This window comes from Beta vulgaris, chromosome 7, assembly GCF_026745355.1.
Source record: "Beta vulgaris subsp. vulgaris cultivar EL10 chromosome 7, EL10.2, whole genome shotgun sequence".
Lineage (NCBI taxonomy): Eukaryota > Viridiplantae > Streptophyta > Magnoliopsida > Caryophyllales > Amaranthaceae > Beta > Beta vulgaris.
The window spans coordinates 52,852,246-52,878,820 of record NC_079208.1 but is presented as its reverse complement, the minus strand read 5'-3'; the positions used below and the strand labels follow the sequence as shown (position 1 = coordinate 52,878,820).

Genomic DNA, 26,575 nt, shown 5'->3' with positions numbered 1-26,575 from the left:
GTATTTTACCAATTACCAGGGAGATCGTGAGATGCCAATAACCAAATCTTTCATACTTTTATTTGCAATGAAAATTCTCATTCCTGAAAGTAATACTTGTTGCAATGGCTACACTGTATAAGAATGGCTGTAACAAATTGATGGTGGTACTTGGATCTAGTTATCTAAATGTGGAGGCCTTGGGGTGAATCATGAATGTAGCATGAAGTGTGAATTTTTGCTCCATTAGCTGCACTTGTGACTCACTTGCAGCTGAGGATTGTGTCTTTCCCTTGAAGCATGGACTTCTGTTTCCACCGCGGAATATCGGAACAATGAAAAGCAGTATTTCGTGCAAGGTGCACGAAACAGATTAAATTGTTTCGTGCAGATTGCACGAAACGGAATCATCCGTTTCGTGTAGTCTACACGAAACAGAATCAATTGTTTCGTGTACTGTACACGAAACGGAATCAATTGTTTCGTGTAGTCTACACGAAATAGACCAATCATACATTACGAAAAAAAATTCACTACTTGAATCATAACTGCGAAAAAAAATTCACAACTTGAATCATAATTACGAAAAAAAATTCACTACTTACATCAGATTGAAATTCGATTGGGTCAAAATTATGGTCCATTGAATATCAAATTAAAATTTGTAGATTTTCAATGAAGTTTTATATATCTAACAGTTAGAGAGGAGGAGAGAATATTTTTAGAGAGAGAAAGGGTTTTTAGAAAGAATATGATAATAAGGGTTTTTTGGGTTTTTTTAAAGGTTGCGTTAGTAAAGTGAGGCTGCGTTTAGCAACCCCCTTTGTATTTACACCACATGATATTTAATTAGAACTAATGATGATTGTAAACTACATTCTTCAAAATTACATTTATGAAATTTAATAATAATTGCCAAAATAATCCACGCACGCATCGCGTGCAAAGAAGGCTAGTTTATTAAATAGATAAAGCTCAACCTTTGCACTAGGTGCATAGGTTAGAAAAACCCATTAGAAAATACTTCCGGTCTCTAAATAGAGTTTTCATTTTTCTATTTAACTGTTCCAAACAGATTTATCATTTTCTTATTTGCTATGAGTCTAGCAAGTAAAATATTATTTAGCTTTTACTTCTTATTGTATTACCCACATCTCATAAATAATATGACTTTATAAAGTGGCCTAATTCTCTCTCCTCGATGAACAATTCATAAATAGTGTACCACTTCAATTTTTTATTCCAATTTTTATAAGGTATCACTTACAATTTCTTTTTAATATTTGTGCCCAAAAAAAATAAACACTCTATTTAGAGACGGAGTAAGTATTATATTATGAGAAATTTCCTACAAAAATGAATTTGAAATTAGTTGACCCCAAATACAAAAATTCAAATCTAGAAAATTTGTAAAGTAGAGAAAAAGAATGTAAGAATTATATTGCGACTTCTGCGAGAAGATGAATCACGGCGGTTTGTAAATTACGGTGACAGCTATATATAAGCGAGGATAATAAATGAGCAGCGATCGAAGATGAGGAAAAGCTACTGCGAGCGAGGAAGAGGATGAGGGACGAGCCAAAACTGACGTAGGACTTTCGTTGAACACTTCATCTGCACCACTAAGCTAGTTACCCTTGTTCACACCCTATTATCATTTCAAGATTGTTATCTGGTTTGTTGCCATTGTTGAAGTACAGTGACGTCGAGGATGAGACTTGAGAGAGGATGTTAGAGTTTAACGACGACGATGAAGGAGGAAGCGGAGGCTGGCGAAGGCCGAAGAGTTTGCCGGAGCATTTGAGAGAGGTGCAGAAAATTTTAAATTATGTTGCGATTTCTAGAGAAATTGCAATAATATGTTATTTTGAACGCTTTTTTTTTTTTTAAACACTCTATTACTGGATATAACAATAATCCAATAGCGCAATATGGTATATTTCTACTGTAAGAATAGTGCCTTGAATGTGTTCGTCAAAATGCGTCAAAATAGGGGCTTTGGAGTACCGCCCGATCGGGTCGGGCGAGGGTGTTCGATCGGGCCCGAGACGAACTTGAGAACAGGACAATTGGGAGGTCGCCCGATCGGGCAAAGTACCGAACAACGACTCTGGCGAGTCTCGCCCGACCGAGCGCGCAAACAATCTGGAGAAGGAGTAAAACCGCCCGATCAGGCGAATGTCGCCCGACCCGATCGGGCGGCTGCCCGGTAAACGCGGAAACGTGTTTTCTGATTGGGGATATAGATATGTTATTTATATTCTAGGTTTTAGACTACGAAAAACTCTCTGTTCTATCTGTAATCTGGTTTCTTCTCATAATAAAATATTCTCTCTCTGCCGTGGACGTAGCCAAATTGGTGAACCACGTAAATCTGTTGTCTGATTTTATTGTTTTTGCATTCGTTATTTGTTTCTCTCTCACGTCCGTTATAACATCTACTAATAATGGTAGAATCTTTTATAGACTCCAACAATATATATATTATTTATTTGTTTACCAACACTTTTTCAAAGAGCATAGCTAGTATAGTAGTGTTATGGTCATTATAAACCAACATCTTTAGATTCATAAACTAGTAAAAGATTTGTTTTATACTTTCTCCATTATAAGATTATTCACAATTTATATTTGACGATAGAATATTTGTCAGAAACTACCTTATAAAAAACATGTTGATGTGAAAAATAAACTATATTATAAAAATTGTTGTACGAAACTATGTTTGGCCGGATTACAGTTGTCGTTAACCACTTATTATATATGTTTTTTTTTTTTTTCTTTTTTCCTATTTCCTTCTATCCTTTTTTCCTCTATTTTCACCCAAATCTCATTAAGTTGAGAAACTATATTAATTAAAATGCTTTTTTTTTTTTCAAATTTCGTTAAAACTGAAGTAAAAGCAATATGAAAAAGTTCATATTCAGAAAAGGTGATCAATTAACGAAACCTGGCCAACAAATAGCTTTCTATAGTCTTTTTATTTCAATAGATAATTTATTACAACATTTTCTATAAGTTCGTTTTTTAAAACATTTTTATATGGTAATTTCTAAAAACATTCTTTGTCTATTACGGAGTAATCGTTAGTATATCATATGTTGTATTAGTTATATAGGATATTCATAATGTAAACTTTTTTATAAAATTTTAGAATATTAATAGTCAAAATTACGTTATTTGCTGACAAGCATAAAAGTAAATTATGTTACCATCATAAAAAAAGCAAAGTTTACAATCATGAAAATTGAAAGAGCGAAGGAAGTTTAGTTAGAACACGTGCTTATTCGCTAATAATTTGTTACAATGATTGCCTTTAAATATCTACCCAAAAAGCCTAACCACACAAGAAAAATGGCCACTCTTTACTCAATCCTATCATTAGTTCTCCTGTTTTTCTCCCTACTTTTGTCTCCAACGCAATCAAAATCCAACTTCATAGTGCACGTACTAAATTCCCACAACACAGCCAACTTCTCAGCCCATAAATGGCACTCTTCCATCCTCCAAACTCTCTCCTCCTTGGGCTACAATAATACTCTTAACATTCCCAAGCTCATCTATTCCTACACTCACTCTGCCACTGGCTTTGCCGCCTCATTGTCGGCTGCGCAGGCAGCCGAACTTCGTTCGCACCCTGCTGTGCTGTCCATAATCCCTGATCAGGTCCATCAGGTCCAGACAACCCGCACCACTCAGTTCTTGGACCTGTCTGAGGGGTCGGGGCTGTGGCCCCAAAGTGACCAAGGGTCCGAGATAATTATCGGAGTAATAGACACAGGCATCTGGCCTGGGCACCGTAGCTTCTCCGACGTAGGCTATGGTCCCGTTCCTACAACTTGGAAGGGTTCCTGCCCCGTGGGGGACCCTGATTTTCCGGCTGGTTCATGTAACAAGAAACTAATTGGCGCCTATGCTTTCTACGCCGGGTAAAATTCACTACTCTTGTTTTATATACGTCTTAATAATAAGTTATTATAAGTACGTCTCATCAGGTCCTGGAGAGTTGTTTTGAGGGCCTCTGGCCTCATTCAACATCTATACAAATATATTAAAAGGCATACGTGACAATGTATACATGTCACTTGGCACCTCGGTTACTCCACTAGAAATGTCCAATGTGTGTACAAGTGACAAGTCATCTCAATTAAACAAAAATAAATTTAGCTTCCAATAAGATTTGAACCCGTGACCTCTTGCAATTGACACAATTACCATCTCGACCCACTTTTAGTCATGTTTTAAGTGTCTATTATATTTGTACCTTTTAAAAGTTGAGTTTTCCTTAATATATTTTGATCGGAATGGAATTTATGCATATCAAATTTGTAAAACAGTACCAACCCGGAGCAACGCCCGGGCTCAAATACTAGTTCTTTTTATAAAGTGGTTGCATTTTGGTTGCCCAATTTTTTGGATACTTTTGTTTATGTTGTAACCTAAGGGAACACTCAAGAAGGGGGGGGGGTTGAATTGAGTGGTGAAATCTAATCGATTTTCGCAAAAATCCTTTCACAGCTCAGTGCCAGGCTCTGAGCTGAACACTCGAAAATTACTAATTTGCGTTTTTGCGAATAATAAACTTTAAAGATATTAGTTTTGACACAATATATAACGTGGTTCAATCTCACCTCTGAGATCTACGTCCACCAGAAACAAAAACTCTTTTATTTCTTTGAATCCTATAATATCAAACTCTTGATACAATACGATTCCCCTCACTACTAACCCTAGTAATGACTCCCAACACTTAACTCTAAGTGTTGACACTCTTTATAATGTAAAAGTTACAAAAAGAACGATCCTCAATGATGTGCTTCTTAGTTAAGCAAATAAAGGACAATTACAATTATGAAATAGTAACTTAAACCTAACCGCTCAGGGCTATGCTCAGTGCCAAGGAAATAGTTTTCAGCTTTTTAATTAGACTCGATTTATCTCTCTGAAAACGTGAGATTTAAAAGTGAATTCTGATTCCCTTTTATAAGACTTGTTTAGGACGAAAATCACTTAAAAATATCTTTATCTTTTAATCCTTGATTTAAGGATAAACTTTATCTTTTTCTATCTTTATCTTTTAAACAAACAAAGATAAGTTTTCCATCTAGATTTTCTTTTTCAACTCAAAGTCTGATTATATCTAAAAATTATTTTTCCAAATCCTTTTTAGAAAATCAGAAAACATGTTTTAATAAAACTCAGTTTTATAAAAATCTTTTTATAAAACTTATTTTTATTAAAATCTTTTATACACGCAATTTTTTAGAAAATCTTTTTCTTTAAAAACTCGTTTCCTAATCCCTTTTGATTTCTGATTTTGAAAACTTATTTCCTTTTTATATAGAAATATAATTTTAATATAATTATTTACTTTCTTAACTCAAAGAAGATAATAATTATATTAACTTTATATTTCTATATTGAGCACATTGCATATTACTAAGCATATTACATTTGAATCTAAAGTTACTATTCTAAGAAATTATAAACTCGAACTTCATTCTTGATTCTTCTTTTCTTCAAAGTCTTCGTTTATCAATTTCTTTCTTCATGCATCTGTTGCAACTGTTACATACTTTCATGCTATAACATATTATATTAATTTTCATCATCAAAACATAACATGTGCATAAAACATAACATGTACATGCACAACAGTTTATATACAAGGTTATTCAACAAATATTATTTTAGTACTATCATAGCAACCTATAAAGCTATAAGGGCATCCTCACCAATGGAAGAAAAACAGATAGTTCTAATAAATTATCTCATGGTCTTACTGAATGGATTAAATTAGTCACTCAATGGATTCAAACATGTGATTATTGAATGGATTACATTTATCACTCAATAGATTAAATTGGTTACTAAATATATTAAACTAGTTACTATTTTCGAGAAGGTGGTATGTTCTCTTCTTAACATTGGACTTGGACCGTTGCCTAATTTTAAATTAAAAGTAGGCGGTCTCTTACAAGACCAACTGAAAAAGGAGGAATTTTTCAAGAGCATAGAAAGCTACTCAAGATTTCGAGAACATAGAGCATATCACGTAGGATTGCCATGCATTCAGATATTTTTATTTTTATTTTTTTACAAAAATAAAGTTCTACAATACTTAAATATATATAATGAGCTTTGGATAAGCCAAAATTAGAGTTTGATTTTGAATGAACAACCTAAATTATTATATATGTTATGTAAATTGCATATAACTTTTGCTACGTAATTCATAATATTATAATTTTTATACCATTGGAGACTGCTCGAAATACAATCCATTTACAAAATAGTTCTACAACTTATGAAATAGAGCGCACCAGGTAGGATTGTCATATCCTTAATTTTTATTGTAAATCTTATCTTATCTTTTTTTTTTTTTTCTGAAATGAGTAAAAATAAGTTAACAAAACATCTTATCTTATTTTATCTGATTTGATCTTATCTTATCTTATAAGATTTTATATAAGTTAAAATAAGTTGAACAGAACGGATCCTAAATATATTTAAATAGATAAAAGGAGTTTTGGATAAGGGAAAATTAGAGTTTGTTTTTGAATCAACAACTTAAATTACTATATTATGTAAATTGAATATAACTTTGCTACATAATTTAAAACATTATAATTTTTTTTTACAGTTGGAGAGCGCTTAAAATTTGCGTCAAAATAAGCCTATTTATATTTGATTAGATGGAATCGTAACACATTATTTAATCTTTTTTTAGATAGTTAAATACTCCCTTCGTTTCCTAAAGATCTTCCCTCTTTCCGTTTAAGTGCGTTTCCAAAAGATTTTCCTTCTTTTACTTTATTCCTTATTTGAAATTTGTTTTCCCCTTTTTACCCTCTCATGTCTCTATCATATGGTCCCCCATTACCTTATTAATTCAATTTTACTCCATTTCTCTCTCTTACTTTAACCCTTTTTATTTATTTATCTTAACCTCTTTCTCTCTCCTACTTTACCCACCCCACACCCCACACAAGTGGATCCTCCTTGGTATCCGTAGGAACAGTAACAAGGAAGATCTTTAGGAAACGGAGGGAGTATAATAAGAGCTAGTTATAAGTATTATTATACTATTGATCATAGGTCCAATTTATAGGATTAAACAAATTATATTTCAAAACCTTAGTCTACTCAACTGAACCAAAATAATTTAGTATTGCAACAAAAATTATTAAGGAAACTTTGTTGTTACAACAAAAATGAATCTATATAGCAATAAAATTACATATATTTAGCACATTAGACTTTTGGATGATGAAAAAAATTAAAGCTGCTTCATTTTAAAAAAAAAACAACCTTAGAATATTATCGAGAGATCCACCTAAGCATGTTATTTTTTTCTTTTCAATTTTTCATTTTTTTTTTTTTGAAAAAATAGTGTTCGACATAGATATAAGTACATTTTTATAAGTTAAGATTCGAGTCCAATTCTGAATTAACAACCTAAATTATTATAATATGTAAATTTAATTGACCATAACTTTTGGTACATATTCGCAATATAATAATTTAGAGGGTGCTCGAAATATGTTTCGAAATAAGATACATATAAAATATAATTTTATAACTCGTGAAAATATATTTATTCAGATGAAAAATAACGTATTATTTATTTTTTATTTTAAATAAATATAAGTATAGCATATTATATTTGATAATAGCAATTATGTCTTTCGAAATACACATCTATAGCTTTGTATAGTGAAAAGCTAAAGTTTGAGTTTGACTAAAATACCTAAAAATAGTATACTACAAGAATTAAGTATTGTTTCTGCTACATAATTTGGGAAATTATAACTTTTACATCATTGGAACTTGCTAACAACTGTAAAAAAAAATCGATGGATGTTTTATTTTTAACCCATGCGTTGGATAATCATACTATAACAAAGAATTTATAAGAAGAGTGTGAATTTAATATAATAAGAGGTAGTACATATTATGGTAATAATAGAATCTTTAGAATTATTAATTAAGAGAAAATTGAGTTTGATTTCACCCAAAATTATCTAAAAATCAATAATACAATTGAGTATTATAACCTTTGCTACCTATTACAAAAAAAAAAATTCCAGTATAATTAATAAACCTTGAGATTTGCATTAAAATAATAACCATTAATTAGGAATATAATTATTTTACTATAATAAATACAATCATGATTAGATTTCTATCAATAAGTATCTAATTTATATTATTTATTAAGTTTGTCTTGTAAGAGACCGTCTACTTTTAAATTAAAATTAAGCAATAGTAAACCCAATATTAAAAAGAGAATTATCCCGATAGTGACTAGGTTAATTTCTTTTTGTAACTAATTTATTCCATTTAGTGACTAGGTCTATTTTTATATTAAAATTAGACCGTCTCTTTCAATAATTTTTGTTATTTATTATCGCAAAGCTAATGAAATAAAAATAATCCAGTCACATGAAAAAAAAAGAAGTAAGCGTCGCATGGGCTCCAAAATCTAGTAATATATCTTGCTCCTTAAAAGGATGAAGAGTTAGCTCATGTGGTAGAGCACTCCCCTCTGATCTCTGAGGTCAGGGATTCGCTCCTTACCCCCAGCATTATGTTGGGATATTTTCTTAGCATGCTTTACCAGCCAATGTGCTGGTAGTTCCTACAAGGCTAGTAGCCTTGGTAGGGGTTCGCCCTTGGGCTGACTTAATTTCCTAATAAAAAAAAAAAAAATCTTGCTCCTTAATCTTATCCTAGTATTCAAATTTCATACTCAACTGAAATAATTTCAGGTACGAAGCCAACTACGGACGACTCCCACGCAAAGAGCGCAAGTCACCAAAAGACTACAACGGGCATGGGACACACTGTGCATCTATCGCTGCAGGATCAAAGGTTGTTAACGCGGCATTATTTAATTACGCCAAAGGCACAGCTCGCGGGGTGGCAACCAAGGCTCGCATTGCGGCCTACAAGGCCTGCTGGGGCTCCGAATGCCAAGATTCTGATATACTGGCTGCCATGGATAAGGCCATCAAAGATGGTGTACATATAATTTCTGCCTCCATAGGGTCGTTTCCGGCTGTCCAATATGACTTTTCTGCAATTGCCATCGGTTCAGCTCATGCCGCACAGAGCGGGGTGCTGGTTTCTTCCGCTGCTGGCAACGATGGACCAGGCCGTGGGACTGTCTCAAATGTTGCACCATGGATGTTGGTCGTTGGAGCTTCCAGCATTGATAGGCAGTTCGAAGCAGATGTAACCTTGGCAGATGGTAGGACTTTTAGCGGGGTAACTCTATATCCTGGAGATCCTTCAGCAGATGCCCAGTTTTTACCAATTGTTACTGGGGAAAATAGCGGCAGTAAGAATTGCAAACGAGGTACGCACTTTATTGGTGGACAAACTTTTGGTTTTAACCAGGTTTGTGCAAGAAAATTCTAAGTCCAGTCCAAAGTTCCTATTCAAAGTTTTAAATTCCAAAAATCTCAAACTGGAATTGAACTCAACCATTTGGAGGAGTCCAAGAGCATCCATGATAGCAAGAAAAAAAAACAATTGAACCACATTAATTGATCATGAAAATTTGGCATGGGCACAAGTGAAACCTTGGTTGATTGTAAATGAAAAAAAAATTCATCAACCAATAAATACTTGCCATCTTTATGATATATATACGTACACTCCATAAAAAAAGTTTAATACTCCCTCCGTCCCAAAATATAGTTTCCATTTCTATTTTGGGAGTCAAATTTTAAAAACTTTGACCAAACATTCTTACTAATGTATACAAAAAAACATATTCATGAGGGGTCTTGTTAGATTAGTCTCAGTGTATAAATTCGTAATATCAACTTTTTATATTTTTTACTAATAAGAAATAGAAGATATATCATAGGTCAAATGTACGTCTTGAAGACTGTGCAAAATTAATTAAATGGGAACTATATTTTGAGACGGAGGGAGTATTATTTAAAACTACAATTCTGGATTTTAAGTTTCAGTTGTCACTCTTTTAGGACATATATGTGGACTCATGAAGAGTTTGAAACTTACTATACTCAACTTCTTGAATTCAAAAAACATTAGATCAGATTTGGACATGGCAAAATCCAATCCAATCAAATCCATCCCATTTACATTCCAGAGTTTTGATGATTATGTCGACTTTTTTAAATAATTATATATTGTTGTTGTATTCAACATACTTCCTCTGTTTTTTCTTAAAACAAAATTAAGGGAATGATTCCCTAATCTAGAAATGCCAATGCTGGTCCCCAATAAGTTCTTTTTTTCCCAAAATTGTCGCGACACTATTGTTCTTTCCTTTTCTAAGAGTGGACATGGTCCCCAAAATTTTCTATCTAAAAGTTTCTTGAGAAGCATGCCATTTCTTTCGTGAGTAAAAAGGAAGTATGATTAATAAAATATTGTAAACGAAGTAGTATTTGATTAGGAAGTGAATGAATATTTTTTTCGCTTCAAATGTAAACAGGTCAGCTTCAAAAAACAAAAGTAAAGGGCAAGATAGTGGTATGTGAATATGGAAAGATCGCTGACACTGAAATGAGTTACTCAGTTCAAGAAGCTGGAGGTGCAGGAATGATTCTAATTAACGACGCTAACTGGGGTGCAGAGTTAAGATCTCAAGCCTATTTCATCCCCGCTGTCATGGTGAGTTATAGTGCAGGGGATGCAATAAAAAAATATGCTTCAACGCCTACTATTAAAACATCAGCCAAGATCAAATTTCGTGGTACGGTGACAGGGTCCGCTACACCCTCATCCCCAAGGGTCGCGGCATTCTCTAGCCGCGGCCCGAATATAGTTAACACTGAAATCCTGAAGCCTGATGTTATAGCCCCAGGGGTTAATATCCTAGCTGCTTGGAGTGGAGCTGCTGGTCCTACTGGACTAGACTTCGACACGAGAAGGGTGGAGTTCAACATCATCTCAGGGACATCTATGGCCTGCCCACATGTTAGTGGCTTGGCTGCTATGCTAAAAAAGGCTCACCCCACTTGGACCCCTGCAGCTATCATGTCTGCTATTATGACCACGGCTTATAACATTGATAGTACCGGTAAAGAGATCATAGATGTTTCGACATTATTGCCATCCACGCCATTTGTTCGTGGCTCAGGCCATATCGATCCCAACAAGGCCGTAGATCCAGGCCTAGTATACGACTTACAAGTTAGCGACTATATAGCATTTTTATGCACAGCCGGGTATACCAAGAACATGATTCGTGTTATATTTAAAGCGCCTGCTGTTATCGATTGTGCTTCACAAAAGCTGTCTAGCCCTGGTAATCTGAATTACCCTTCATTTTCAGTTGTGTTTAGGGGTGCCACAAATAAAGTAAAATACACTAGGGTGGTGAAAAATGTTGGGAGCTCAAAGAATGCAGTTTACAAAGTTAATGTGAAGGCGCCTTTAAATGTACAGATCAGTGTTGCTCCAAGTACACTTACCTTCACTTCAACAGTCCAAACGTTATCCTATGACATAACCTTTACCAGTACAAGTAGAGGAGCATCGAGTTTTGGGTCGATCGAGTGGAGTGATGGAAATCATCATGTAAGGAGTCCCATTGCAATACAATGGAAGAGTGCTGAACAAGAATTTCTTGCTTCGATCTAAGTTTGGCTCCTTAACAAATTTATGTATTGTACCATGTTCTTAAACTTGTTTCTAAGGGCAGGTTCTTAATAATAACAGTTGTTGCTGTTTGCAAATATATTAATAATACAGCCTTCACTAAGGGCATGTTCTCTTCGGCATAAAACAGCTGAACTAAACTGAACTGAACTGATTGGAGCTGAACTGAAGAGAGTTGAACTGAACTGAACTGAACTGAATTGAATTAAATTGAATTAAATTGAATTGAATTAAATTCAATGTAATAAATATATAAATAATATTTAAACAATAATAATATGAATATTATATAATAATTAATTACAATAATAAGTAATAATAATGAATAATAATAATAGTATTTTGGATATTTTTGAATGAGAGTTATAAATAAATAATGTTAATAATCATAAATTAATAATAATTATTTTATATTATTTGTATTAATATATAATAACAATAATAATTAATAATAATGATTATATAATAACAATAATATCTAAGAATTAAATTAATATTACTATTTTAATAATTAGATTTAATAATATAATAATATTTAGTAATTAAAAATAATGATCGGATTGGACCGCGAAAATTGCATCATAAACCGTTTTGACGCGATTTGATTGGTTTATGGGCTAAAAAACGTGGGTTATTTGCGCTTTGACCTAAACCATGTTCCTCCTAATAATAATACTTATAATAATGAGTAAAGCTATAATAAACAAAATAATATATAATAATAATAATAATAATACTTAATAGTAATGATATAAAAATAAATAAATAAATAATAATAATAATAATAATAATAATAATAATAATAATAATAATAATAATAATAAGAGTAATTAGTTAAATGAATTATACCGACATAATAATAATATTTAACAAAATGGTTATAAAAGAATGGAGCTGAACTGAACTGAACTGAACTAATTGGAGCTGAACTGAACTGAACTGAAAATAAGCTGGGAGAACAGGCCCTAATGGGAAAAAAAAAAAAACACAAGGGATGCGGTCAAAACAATCCTAAGAGCATGTACAATGGGGCTATTCAACTAGCTCTCCAACTAGCTCTTCAAGAAGAGGGAAAATGGAGAGCCACCTCTTAACCAACAATGGGGCTCTTGGGTGTGTCTTGGGTGTTTTTTCATGGAGACACTTTGCAAAGTGGCTCTTGGGGGAGATATCATTTGGGTTGATGGAGAGAGACTTTCCTATGTGTGGGACCCACTTCTTATTGCAATTACTTAAATTATGTTTTCTTCATGCAACCATTTAATGATCTTTTTTATAAAAATTTAAAAAAAAAGATGGTAATAATTACTATGTCAACAACTATAATTTTCTTTTATCCATAAAATGAGACTAATATTCGATCTTTTACTATCTTTTTCATATCCCACCCATCTTTAATTTTTTAAAGTGTTTAAGAAAAAAATGAATACCAACTCAAACCCAAATTTCAGAAATACCCAAGTACTCGCAAGAAATCAAAGGAATCCAAATGCTAGAATGTCCATACCCTGTGTCAATTAGCTTTTCATGTTTTATGAACGTATAAAGATGTTGTATAATTTAAAAATTAGTTTTTCATGTTGTAGGCTAATTCTTCATTCCATGTCAAATTTATGAAATTAAATATTAGCACTCATAATTAATATTGTTTTTTAAAAATTCTACATTGCATAAATTATGAAAAAGATTAATGACTATATTTAATTTACATGAATGACATTATTTATATAACTTTGATCATAATATGAAATGAGGTTCATTTATTGACATGGGGACCACAAAGTAATAAAAAGTTGAATGGAGAGCTCTTGTCGTTGGGTGTTTTTAGACATGGCTTTTGAGAGTAGCTTGAAGAGAGAGCATAGGAGAGAGAGTGTGGAAATTAAAGCTAGTTGGAGAGACATCAACCATTGTACATGCTCTAAGGGCTGAGTTTTTGACACGCATCCCTTGTCGTACCAGCCCTTCGGCAAAAATGAAGGGTTGTGGGTTTTGACCTAAACCACAACCCTTCTTTGTACAGAGGACTGCGATTTTGGCTACAATCGCAACCCTTTTGACCCAAAAAAATATTTTTTTTTACATTTTTTTACTCTTGATGAATATATCAAGATATTTACAACATAAACCACAAAAAAGGTGAGTACGTACATCACAAATTCTACAAATTACAGTCGAAATTACTTACAGTTGAAAAAACGCAACAAAATAAACCAGAGAAAATAAAAAAGGAATCAACAACATAAAACAGTCGAAATTTACCATTGAAAAAACAAACAAAACAAAATTATAAATTAATATCAAAAAGAACATCCAATGAATTCCACAAAATAAAATAAAAAACCGAAAATACAAAAAAAAAAACAATCACATAAGCTTAATAAACCTCAAATATCACAAGTAATAAACAAATTACAAGAAAAATAAAAAATGATAAAAACTAAATCTCGACCAAACCCTAGATTTGGATGCAGCGATGGCAAAGGCAACAAACTTTAGATTCCGGTGACAAGACGAGACGACGAGCGAGTAGTGTGATGGTGTTCGTTGGTGTTGGTGTAACGCCCCGACCTCTAATCATCGTTGTTAAGTTAATTAATCGATTATTAGCAGCGGAACCTAGATAGTCGGCGCGTTACCGCCGTACTTTCCATAAGGAAAATACAAGGCGACATAAAATCATAAACTTAAATATTTTATAACATAAAGCATAATATAGATCCAACATTAGTCTTGATTAATAGAAACTTAGTTACTAGTCAGAGTTTTGACATAAACTTAAATTAAAACCATGAGAGTCTATATAATCTAGATATTAGATAAATCCTCACTGCTACGCCATCCCGTTATCACCATCGGTACCTAAAACATAAAACAAAACGTCGTGAGCCGAGGCTCAGTAACATACTACTCTAACATCATAAATTCATTTCACATCATTTTATTTATAAACAGGGAGGAGAGAATAAGTAAAACATTTCACAAACATATCATATCAGGTTACATTATCTTCTTTATCATGTTCCTCATCATATATCTTTTACTTTGGTAATTTGGCTAGTACAACGGAAGGGACGTCTCCCCAAAACATAATAACATCATAAACGGAAGGCAGCCACCCGAGGACAAAAGCCTTCACTAAACGAAAGGTGGCGTTATTTGCCCAGAATGCGTGGTGCCACCCGAGGACAATAGTCCTCACTAAACGGAAGGTGGTTAACCGGCCGGAAGGTATGTGCACGACCCGGGATAACAGAGTACTTGCCAAGAATCGTCTTTCACTTGAATTTATCATGTTTCATTTCTTTTAAGCATATTATCATCATCACGAATAATTATATCTTTTTCATTTCATATCATAACACCATCATCTTCAATTCATAGCATCGTATCATCATAAGTTCATAACCATCATAAAACATTTCATTTCCTGCAATCCATAAATAAAACATAATATTAATCATGATCATAAAACATACTTCGAAGTGGAATGCGGGTGTTAGCAGTAGGTGTTACTTGAATTCCTGAACGTTTCGTTGTTTAGATATTAAGCCTAAATATTAGTTTAGCGCTTATTGAGGTCATAGCGGTTATTATAACGTCGTAAAGGTCTCCTTAAAGGTCATTATTTCTAAATCGTTAATAACTCTTTAATTAAGGTGACTCTTTAACAACTAATTAATGAAATAACTCATTTAGCTATATTTTTAGAAATTATCGAAACATTAAAGTTATATTACTACATATTATATAACCTTTCAAAAATATTTCATTATTCTAGTTCATAGTTAATAACTAATTAGTCATCCATTAATAAATTAATTAAATTTAAAGTTATAATAGATCCATTAATATTATTATCATAATATTATTTAATCATTTAAAACTAATAAGTCAAGTAACTAGTGATTATAAGTGAACTTAAGGATTAGTGAAGTACTCATAATTTAAACGCAATTATAAACAACAAGCTTAATGAATTATTTTTAATTAGTTTTTTTTTTAGTTAACTCAAGGAACTTAGTCATTAGGAATCATAGCCCAAACATAGTTTTAGTAAATAAGTTAGGTGGTTTAATGAAACTAACTAAATCAGTCAACTAAAGCTCAATATATTAAAGCCACAAAATTAACTTAAATGACTTAGCTAAGTAAATCAGATTATAAGCCCAACATTATGGTTAACTTAATAAATTAAACTAACATGACTTAATAAAGCACTAAATCAGCTTTAGTTTAACTCCATTAGCCCAACAATTAGTCATTAGTTCAACCAACAATATGAAGAATTCAGATTTCAGCCCAACTATTATACATGCAACAATTAAATTGAAACGGTTTGACTAATGTAAGTCTGTTTCTTTTAGGCCCAACTTAAACTAATTAACACTTGGTAGTAATTTGGGATTGTATTAACATAAACTTGAAATAAGAAATTAAAAGGCGGAAAAATAACATCACCTCTGCTACTAGGAGCAGGGAGACCACGAGTCGGGTGAGGGAGCTGCGAGCTCCGGCGAACAGCGTCTCCGGTGAACAGCGACAACAGCAACAATCTCCGACGGTGGTCTCCGGTGGTTCGGCGCACGCGATTCATCGGCGGTGCTGCGCGTGCAGCAGTGTCGCGCGAAGAAGAGGAGCGAGAGAGAGAGCGAAGAGGAGAGAGAATGCGCGGGTGCTGGCGCTGCGGATCTCCGGCGAGTGACGTGTGAGGCGGCCGGCGAGCGACAGCGAGGGGGGGGAGGAGCTGAGCGTGGCGCGAGACCGGCGTCGCACGACCAGTGGTCGGTTGTTGGGGGGCGAAACAGAGGAGAGAGAGAGAGAAAATGGGGTTTTTCTTGTGAGTTTCCTTTAGTCACAATTTCAATTTCCGGCAAGTTTGTTGACCGAAATTCTGGTTAGTGAGAGAAGAGATGATGAAGGTTGTGGTTGATGGTTTCTTGGTGTTGAATCCTTGGCTATTTATAGGGAAATTGGGGGTCTAAAATCAGTGGTTGGGAGGGAGAGGTTGGAGTAAATAATCTGAATTTGTTAACTTGAAGAAGCTATGATGAGAATTGGTGACAGATTTTGACTGAAGAAGAAGAAGAGAGGGTGATGGCATGTGTGCCAAATGGCCATGGGAGGGTGAGGAAGAAGGTACCATTAATGGGAGATTTGACCATGCTTTCTTTTCTCTTTTTCCCTCTTTGTTTCCCAACCCAAAAATCAGAATTTCATTCCCACAATACCACTCTAAACGTGACTTAGTAAGATGTTGGGTGAAATGTTGACACTTTGTACTTTAATGAATTAACAACTACATTAGCCTTCTTGATTAACTCATAAAATCGTAAATTATAAATTACCGTCATAATTTAAGTTGGTAAACTTTTATGTTAAAACTTCTATAATCATTTTATCAAACGTTGCTTAATTAGTGGAACGAATAAAATAAAATATGTTCTAACCACATTATTATGTTAATTATTCAGTTAAATATGTTTAAGATTTTTAGGATATTACAGTTGGTCCGCGCGACGAGAGCAACATGAGACGGTGAGTCGTGATGGTGTTCGTTGGTGTTGGTGCGCGCGAGGAGAGACAAAGGAGGAAATGGTTGTGGTAGTTTGTGTTCGTTGGTGGGGTGAAGAGGACAGACGAGGGAGAAGAGGATTGTGGTGGTTCGAATCGAGGTAGGAGAGGACTGTGGTGTAGTGGACAGACAAGGGATCGTGAGATTTGTGAGAGAGGAGAGAGAATGAGGGAGGGGAGATTATGAGATTTGTTATTAATTCAAACAAAACCCTAGCGCTGAGTATTTAAAAGTCCACTAATTAAAATTAGGGAAATTTCCTCAGGTACCCCTGAGGTTTGACGTAATTCCCAAACTACCCCCCGCATTTGGGGAATTCCTCAGATACCCCTGAGGTTTGGGTTTGGGCTCAAGATACCCTTACTATGGACGGAACCCTAACGCCGTTAGGTTTTCTCCCTCTCTCTCCCTAATTTTCTCTCTCCTCCCATTCCCCCACCCACTGCCAACACCCCTCCCCCAGTCGGCGACTAACAGCAGGCGACCCTACCCCCTCCCTTCGCCGGCCAGAACAGCAGCACCCCCGGCGACCCTACACCTTCCCTTCGCCGGCCAGAACAGCAACACCCCTGGCGGCCCTTCCCTCTCCATTTCCCCCACCCTCGACACCTCACCCTAGCCCTCCCTTCACCGGCCAGAACAACAGCACCCTGACACGACACCACGCCCTCCCTCCTTTCCCCCTATCGGAAATGTCCCCCCTTCCCTGTCTCCCACCGTGAGTCGACCCCCTTCCCTTCGCCACCCAGATACGCCGCCCACAAACCCTTAAACCCGCCCTCAAAACAACCCTAGGCTGTCGTTCTGCTGTTCTGGCCGGCGCCAACGCCGAGGGTGAGGGAATCGGGAATGGGGAAGGAGGGGTAGGTTCGTCGGCGCCGGAGTAGGGGATGGGGGTTTGGCAGTGGGTGGGAGAATGGGAGGAGAGAGAAAATGGGGGAGAGAGGGGGGGGAACCTAATGGCGTTAGGGTTCCGTCCATAGTAAGGGTATCTTGAGCCCAAACCCAAACCTCAGGGGTATCTGAGGAATTCCCCAAATGTGGGGGGTAATTTGGGAATTACGTCAAACCTCAGGGGTACCTGAGGAAATTTCCCTTAAAATTAAAAAAGCCCACATAAAAAGGGATGCGATTAGCCCAAAAATCGCATCCCTTTATTACTTATAGGGTTGCGGTTTTCGGCTAAACGCAGCCCTTCACTAAAAGAGTTGCAATTTTTGAGCTAACCGTATAAGTTCACTATTAAGAGTTGTGTTTTCCAAAAAACGCAGCCCTTGCACTGCAGCTCTTGCGTTTCTTTTCACTGATACTTCTTTATGATTTATAAGGGTACTTATTTTTTACCAAGACCGTACTCATACTCCACCAAACCATAGGATCTAAAATTATTAAACAAGTACCCTTGTAATAAGGTAGAGTCCAAAACCCATATTGGCATCTCTAAGCGCAATTAATTAGTGCTTGTTTAGTTAGCATATTAGAAAAATATGTGATAAAAAAATTCTAGGAAATTGAACAATGTGAAGTTGCTTGTTGACAAATTTAAAAAATCTTTAATTATATATAGGTAAGTGTTCCCTACGTCTTATAATATAGTCGTGTTTGTTTTTCTCTCTTAAGGTCAAATTTCAAAATCTTTGGCCAAATAATTTTCATTAATATATACAAAAAATTACTCGTGTATAATCTTGTTAGTTTATTTCATCTCAATGTATACTTTCATAATATAAAATATTTATATCTATTTCAATTATATAATCTTGTAGGAATTGCAGCAATTAGGGTTGTGCACCACTCCAAAATCGGACTGAAACGGAACCGAAATCACAGAATTTTGCAGACCGAAATCCCGATTCAGGCCCGATTTCTATTTTGCACCGGATTTTGTGATTTTTGTAAATTTTTGTTTTTTTTTTCATTTTTCTTAAGAGCTGTTTTTTTCCTTCTCTTATATAATCTTATTCTTCTTCCTAATACTAATACATGAACTATTTTTTTTGGCAATTCAAAATTCTTATTGAAAACCAAAAAAAATCGGTGAGACGTTACAACTTAGCCACAACAGAATAGAAAGCTCAAACTCCCAACCAACAAGTGAGGGAGAACAAAATACAACTACAACCTACTGCACTAGTATTTTTCTCTAAGTTTCATTACAGTTACAAGCAACTTGGAATATCACTTGTTTAATCAGCTGAGTAGGAGGACACAGTGACTTGGCAAAGATAACATTGTTTCTCGGCACCATATTGTGTGTATGGCTTCAGAAAACAATTTCACATAGATTTTAGCCCTGATACTCCTGCTATGGGCTTTAGCACACATCATCTGCACTCCATATCAAATGAGCTTGCATTTCTGGTAATACCAATAGACTGCAAAAGACTTGACCAAACTTCAGCAGAGTAGCTGCATTCAAAGAATAAATGTTGGATGGATTCATTGCTGTTAGAGCATAGGCAACATTGCAATTGACAAGCAAGGTTCCATCTACTAATCCTGTCAGTTGTAGGTAGCCTGTTTTGAATAGCTAACCACAGAATGAATTTGCTTTTAGGACTGCTTCCATTATTACAGATCATTCTCCTCCAATCAACCTTCTGCGTCTCCCCTCAGAGTAGCTTATATGTTTTTTAATACTGAATTTGCTCTGGTGCATAACATTCTCCAGCTCCCAACCTGATCAAGAAGATCTATAGTCTTTAGAATTTTCCTCAGATTCCAAGACATATTGTTGTTGATTACAACAATACATGAACTATTTTAACCTTCTTTCATGATACTTTTATATTAATAATAATTCGAATATAATCTAATCTTCTTTCATGCTCTATAGTTTGAAAATGAGTATAGTTTGAAAATGAGTAAACCTTAATTTTTTGGGGTGGAAAACCGTAGAACTTCAATTTTCAGTAATAAGTTGGTTGGAATATAATCAAACTTTTGTATAAAAGTAAATTTTATTTTTTAAAGTAATCGGTTTTTCCAGTAAGGAACGGAAAAAACCGATTTAGATCGGACCGAGAAATCAGATTCCAAAATTTTGAAGACCAGGTTTCGGACCGGCAGCTAATGGTCCAGTCGAACTCTGTTCCCTTTTTGCCTGTTCGGTCTGAAACTGCACACGACTAGCAACAATAGGTTATTCTGGACGCTTTTTTTCTCAAACACTATATTTATGCTTATAACAATTAAATAGCAACAATAAGGTATTTTTGTACTAATGGTCCGTCGAATCTTTTAGAGACTCTAACAATTGTTTAGTTGTTTACCCACACTTTCTCAAAGAGCATAGCTGGTAGAGTAATGTTCTAGTCATCAAAACCAGCATCTTTACATTCATAAAAGCATGTTAATGTGAAAAGTAGAAAATTACTCCCTCTCTTTTCTTTTATTGTTCCCGTATTTCATATATGGATTTTTCAATATATTGTTCCTACTTAAAATCTTTCCATACACAGTGTGAATTTATGGCTTAAATTTCTCATTGGTTTCCTATTCTACTTCTTCTTCCTCCATAACCATTACCACTTAGACACTATTATCACCAACCCCGCTAGCACCCCCACACCACCCTTACAACCCCCACTTCCATCCCACCCCACCCAACACTTACAGCCCCCACCCAACCCAACCCCCCCCCCCCTAAAAGAATGAACAAAATTTTACTTTATTATTGCAATATATTGTATTATCTAAAACTATCAACACCAATATCAATCAATTTCTGAACATTATACGATGTTCTACGTACAACAAAAACTAAATAAAAAGGTAAATAGATGTATTGATCGTCAAAATTTCAAGTATAAATAAAATTGTCTAGATAATAACATATATTTAATATTCATAAGTGCGTGAATCCTTTACGAAGTGCATTTGCCATTGTTGATAGAGGTAAATCATACCGTACCTATATATCGACTTCACCTTTTGATGTGTAAAATTTGTCAACAATATACCTTTTTATATAGAAATTTGAATTTTGATATATACATATTAACTAATAAAGTGAGAAACTGAAAAACTGAAACTGAAAAGGTAGGGAGAGAAATTAAAAAGCAAGATAGAGAAAATGAAAAGTGAGATAGAGAAACCAAAAAATGGGTTAAAGTATTAAAAAGTTGATGACATGGGTGAAAAAAGAGTAAGTAGCTGAGACATGTTACCAAGAATAGAAAAATGCAACAATGTTAGACTAAAAAGGAACATATCAAAAAGGAAAGGGTGTAAACAGAAATGGGAAAAATATTACCACGTTTATATTATAATCTAAATATTTTTTATTTAAGGAAATTCAACACATCAAGTTTGGTTTTTATGACTGTTTAAACTTGTATGGTATGATTAATAGGATTGCGCAACTGTTTTAGTAATATAATCAATCGATTTCCTTACATTTGAAAATAGACCTACTTTTTTGAACTTATTAGTCATTATTAGACCTTAATCGAATTTATTTGAACAAATCTAGATTTATTATACCTTATTTTCTAAGTACGTCGAACTTTGTTTTTTTCTTCTTTTTGCTGAACTGGATTTGTCCAAACTTACCCGGGATTAATAAATTTTATTATATTATATGTGAACTTATATGAATTTGGCTGAATTTGATGAACTTTTTTTTGTTTTTCAAGAAAGACTAAAAAAATGTGAATATTATTCAATGTTTTTTTATACATATGTACATGGTCAGCAGTTGATTACCATCACCCATGGTGATTACTTAATCTCACATAGTCACATTTGATTATATTTCACTAAAACATGTTTTCTTCTATTTATTTTTTAAAAAACACTAATATTCCTTTTTGTGACCTCGGTGTTCCAGTTTCACCCTTAACTTCTTCTCTTCAAAGAAACCCGTGATTACTAAAAAGAGCCACCTTCACAGAATCCAAACTTTCTGATATTCCACTAGTGGAAAAATGAAGAAGGGCTGCGCTTTTTGACAGCAGTCCTTTCAGTAGCAGCCCTTCACATTTTAAGTAGGGTTGCGCTAGAAAAGCGCAGCCCTTCACATTTTAAGTAGGGCTGCGCTAGAAAAGCGCAGCCCTTTTAAGCTAGAAGGGCTGCACTTTTACCTAAAAAGCGCAGCCCTTCCTACCAAAAAAAATAAAGAAAAAGTTTTTTTGACATTTTTTTACTCATAATCTCACATTTTCTGAAATTAAACAGAAGAGAAGAGAAACGAAACGAAAATGAAAATACTAAACCCAAAACAAAAAAAAGAACGAAACGAAAATGAAAAAAAGGAACAAAAACTAATATAAAGAAGAGAAGAAATTATAGATCTGAAAATACAAGAAAATTAAACAAAACGAAGATAAAAATACAAGAACATTAATCAAAACAAAGAGAAGTATACAAGAACATTAATCAAAACAAAGAGAAGTATACAAGAACATTAATCAAAACAAAGTTTGACTCGTTGGCCCGTTCCGCTTCCGAAAAGGTATCACAATAGGCAATCGGACTCCGTCGGCATGATTCGTGCAAATCATTTCAGGGTTTTTGTCGCAACGTTTCTGGGAGTTTTTGAGAGAGAAGAGAGGATGAGAGAGAAGAAGGAAAGGGAGGGGGGGACGTGAGAGAAGGAGGAAAGGGATAATGAGGGACGTGAGAGAGGAGAGAGAATGAGGGATAATATATTTGACAAAGCCCGCTTAATATTTGAAGCCCGCGAAGATGAATTTTTCAAATTTTTTAAAGAAGGGCTGCACTTTTCTTCAAAAGCGCAGTCCTACATAGCAGAAGGGTTGCGCTTTTTTAAAAAGTGCGACCCTTCACTTAGTAGGGCTGCGCTTTTAGGGAAAGCGTAGCCCTTCCTGCGCAGCCCTTTCTTTTTTTTTCCCCTAGTTATACGAGAAGTTTTTTGTGTTATAAATTGACTATTTTAAGGAGTTTCTCCAATAATCATGGTAGTGAGCCTCCAACTTGTGATTTAAAATTTTATAATCATGTACTGAAATTATTTTAAAACAAAATTATGACCCGTGTGTTTAATGGTTGGTGTAATAATGTCATGGTCGATCACGTGACCCACCTTCATAAAAAAAAGAGTTGATTGAAATAGCATTTACTCTGTCTGTCTACTACTTTCTTTAAATTAAGTGAAAGTATTGGGTCAGACCGTCTGACCCAATGCATATTGTCAGACGGGCTGAGCCCAATTGTAAGCTTCACAAAGACATTCACTGTCCTTCTCTCTTCGATGCCCCTTCTCTCTTCGATGCCCCTTCAAATCATGTTTGAGCCTAATGGGGATACTATAATGGTTTTAGTGAGGGAGTGATGACTTTCCCATGTTCTGGAATGTCGAACCCTCTGTTGTGAGAGGTCCCAAATACAATTCTCAGGAAGCCTGTGGCCTGTCAAACAAACAGACAAGAACCTAGTACGATCATCTAACCTCTTCTTTACCGGAATGGAGCCTTTGTGATCAAGACAGTTGATAGATCAACGATATTAGATTCGTATAACAAAGTTAGATAGGAGCAAGATGAGAAAAGACAGAAAAATGACACTGTTAGTTGCATATCGGCCATAGAAGTTGTTCGTCCATCAAAAGAAATTACCGTATTCCTCAGGCTTGAACTTGAAGAAGGTGGCGAGTAACAACAAATTGAGGTTGGTAGTTTTCTTCATGAAATTCTTAATTTCAGTCTTCATTCTTATCCTCTTTTTCATTTTCAGTTGGTTATTTTTTTGTTTCAGTTGGACTTTGTTTTCTTTCAGTTGGACTTTCTTTTCTTTCAGTTGGACTTTCTTTTCTTTCAGTTGGACTTTCTTTTCTTTCAGTTGGACTTTCTTTTCTTTCAGTTGGACCTTCTTTTCTTTCAGTTGGACCAACTGAAAGAAATAATGGGCCAACTGAAAGAAATAATGGACTAACTGAAACAAAATGAAGACTACCTGAAGAAAAATGTAGACTACCTGAAAAAATAAAGACCAACTGAAACCCAAGTAAGTCTAACTGAAGCACAAAAACCCACTGAAAAACAAAGAAGACTAACTGAAAACAAAATGAAGACTACCTGAAAAAAAATTGGAACCACCTGAAAAAAAATGAAGACTACCTGGAAAAAAATTGGAACCACCTGAAAGTCGTCCGACCAAGATTATGGTCGGACGAGTCCGACACAATACGTTCTCATATTAAAGGTCTAGATAAAATCACAATTTGTACCAACACTAATACTCAGCCATATACCAACTTCTGCTCCTACTTATGGCAGTGCCGTTCACCCTCTTTATTTCGTTCTTGCCTTATTGCACCACCGCCACACTATATTTAGCCACCCACTTGCCCTTGCCACTTAGCCATGATTTTAATTTTCTCAATATGTTTGAGCTTTAATACTTTTTAAGGTATGTTTAGTTACATCTAATGATTTTTTTTCGTGTTTGATGATATCTTTGTGTAAAGTCATAAATATCATTTAGATCATAATATATATTAAACTGCTAAAAGTTATATAAAAAATCTATTTTTTTTCACTTCTCCCTTCTATATTACAGCAAGAAGATAATATCGATCATTTAGTTCTTAATAAATCATCGTTCTTATAAAGAAAAAAAAAAGATAGGATGGATATCTAATGGTTGTTTTTCATCCCCTTCAATTTGATACCTTTATAGAGTTGATTTATGGAATGTAATTAGGAGATAATGAAGCAACATAACATGAGATACTAACACAAAAAATTTCTAAAAATTGGACCAATAAAGCAATAAAATATGAAAGATTCACCGAATATCGTATAGACTTATAGAGTTGTAATAGCTAAATGAATGTCTCTTTTAGTGTAATAGCTTGAATTTTAAGCAAGTTTGATTAAAGGTTATTTATATTTTATTAGCTTGATCATACGATAATATTTATATTTCTTAAATGTAGAGCAATGATGGAGAAAATATGTTGTATATGCTCCATTGATTTACTTTAGATTTCTTCATGAAACAATTCTGAGAATTGTAACACAACCAAACATGCTATTAGAGTTCAGTATCTTTTCACTTTTAAGATTAAGAGCATAAGATATCAAAACATGTTCACTTTTAAGTAATATCTTTAGTTGTTGTCTCACCTCAGAAAACCATTTGATTCAATCACATCGGTGTTTGTTTATTTTCTTCTTAGAGCCATATATTAGTGGTGAATTATTGAAAAGGACTTGTACGTAGGACGAACCAAAGAAGGGACCAAGGGTGGTCTTGGCCCCAAGAATACGTTAATGAGGAATGAGAAGTTTTGCTACATGCATAAAGGCTAAACCCTATTACAAGTTATTCGGTCCCTATAATTACTTGGTCCCCTTTATGTCAGCATCTTGACTTTGCCCCCTGCTTGTACGAGTCGTTTTTGTCAGCCATGTACTCAAGGTACTGCTGTCAGTTTAATTAGCTAGTCAAGATAGTATATGAGCAAGGGTGATACAATTCAAAACTATGCAAGGGTTGTGAGTGACGAAGAATGATAAAACACTAATAGTTAGAGAGCAATTATCCTATAACAAGGACCAATTAGCAAAAACATAAAGTTGGAAGATTTAACTTTTAAAAAAAAAAAAGAAGAGTACAATTTTCTCATTCCTCATTCCTCATTCCTCTATCCTCTCTCCTCTGTACTACTACTTGACACTTCTTGCAAATTTGATCAGAATTTTATGATGTTCTAAATTTTTGCAACAGTTTTTTTTCAGTTATTAATTTTTTTTTTCAAAATAAAAAATAAACCAATAGTTATATTATTTTTTTGTCTATAATTGGAAACCAATATTGGGTTACTTCTACCTATCTTATATTTCATTTAATTTTGTTACTGAAAGTTATACTTATTTTCTTTCAACATATATACAATCTCACAAAAATATATTTTCTTATAGAGATAAAATCAAGGAGAAATATATGGTGGGTATGATATAATGTAGGAAAAGAAATGTGATGATCTAGGATTGTAGATTATCCATTGGGGTAAACAAATGATGGTAAAATTAATTGTAGATCACGAATGAGTTGGAAGAGTGAGAAATTAATAAAATAATTGATGATCCCAAATTTGGGATCATCCATTGTACATGCTCTAAACCAAAGGAGTAACAGTAGTCTAGTCTACCAACTATTCGATGTTGAAAGCTGTGTAAGAGTCTAAGAGAGTATACATGAGATAGTATTAGACAAATTCATAGAATTTCCAACAACAAAAAAAAGAAAGAAGATTTTTCTTATTATTTGTGTAGTAAATGTAAAAAAAAAAAGAGTAATAAGAAATATTCTTGGACGAACTAAGAGAAAGATTCTTATTATGGTTAAACTACACTAATCTATGCTAAGTTTGTGATTAAACTACACTAATATATGCTAAACTAACCCATA

General features: G+C 34.2%; 1 protein-coding gene across 1 annotated transcript; it reads left to right on the top strand.

The window, feature by feature from the left end:
* Positions 1 to 3,318: 3,318 nt before the first annotated feature.
* LOC104900406 (subtilisin-like protease SBT1.4) lies at positions 3,319 to 11,690 on the top strand. Its single transcript, XM_010687822.4, has 3 exons — positions 3,319 to 3,908; positions 8,751 to 9,340; positions 10,454 to 11,690. Exons 1-3 carry the CDS (start codon positions 3,334 to 3,336, stop codon positions 11,602 to 11,604), a joined length of 2,316 nt encoding a protein of 771 aa, XP_010686124.1. The 5' UTR covers positions 3,319 to 3,333; the 3' UTR covers positions 11,605 to 11,690.
* The last annotated feature ends 14,885 nt before the right edge of the window (positions 11,691 to 26,575 follow it).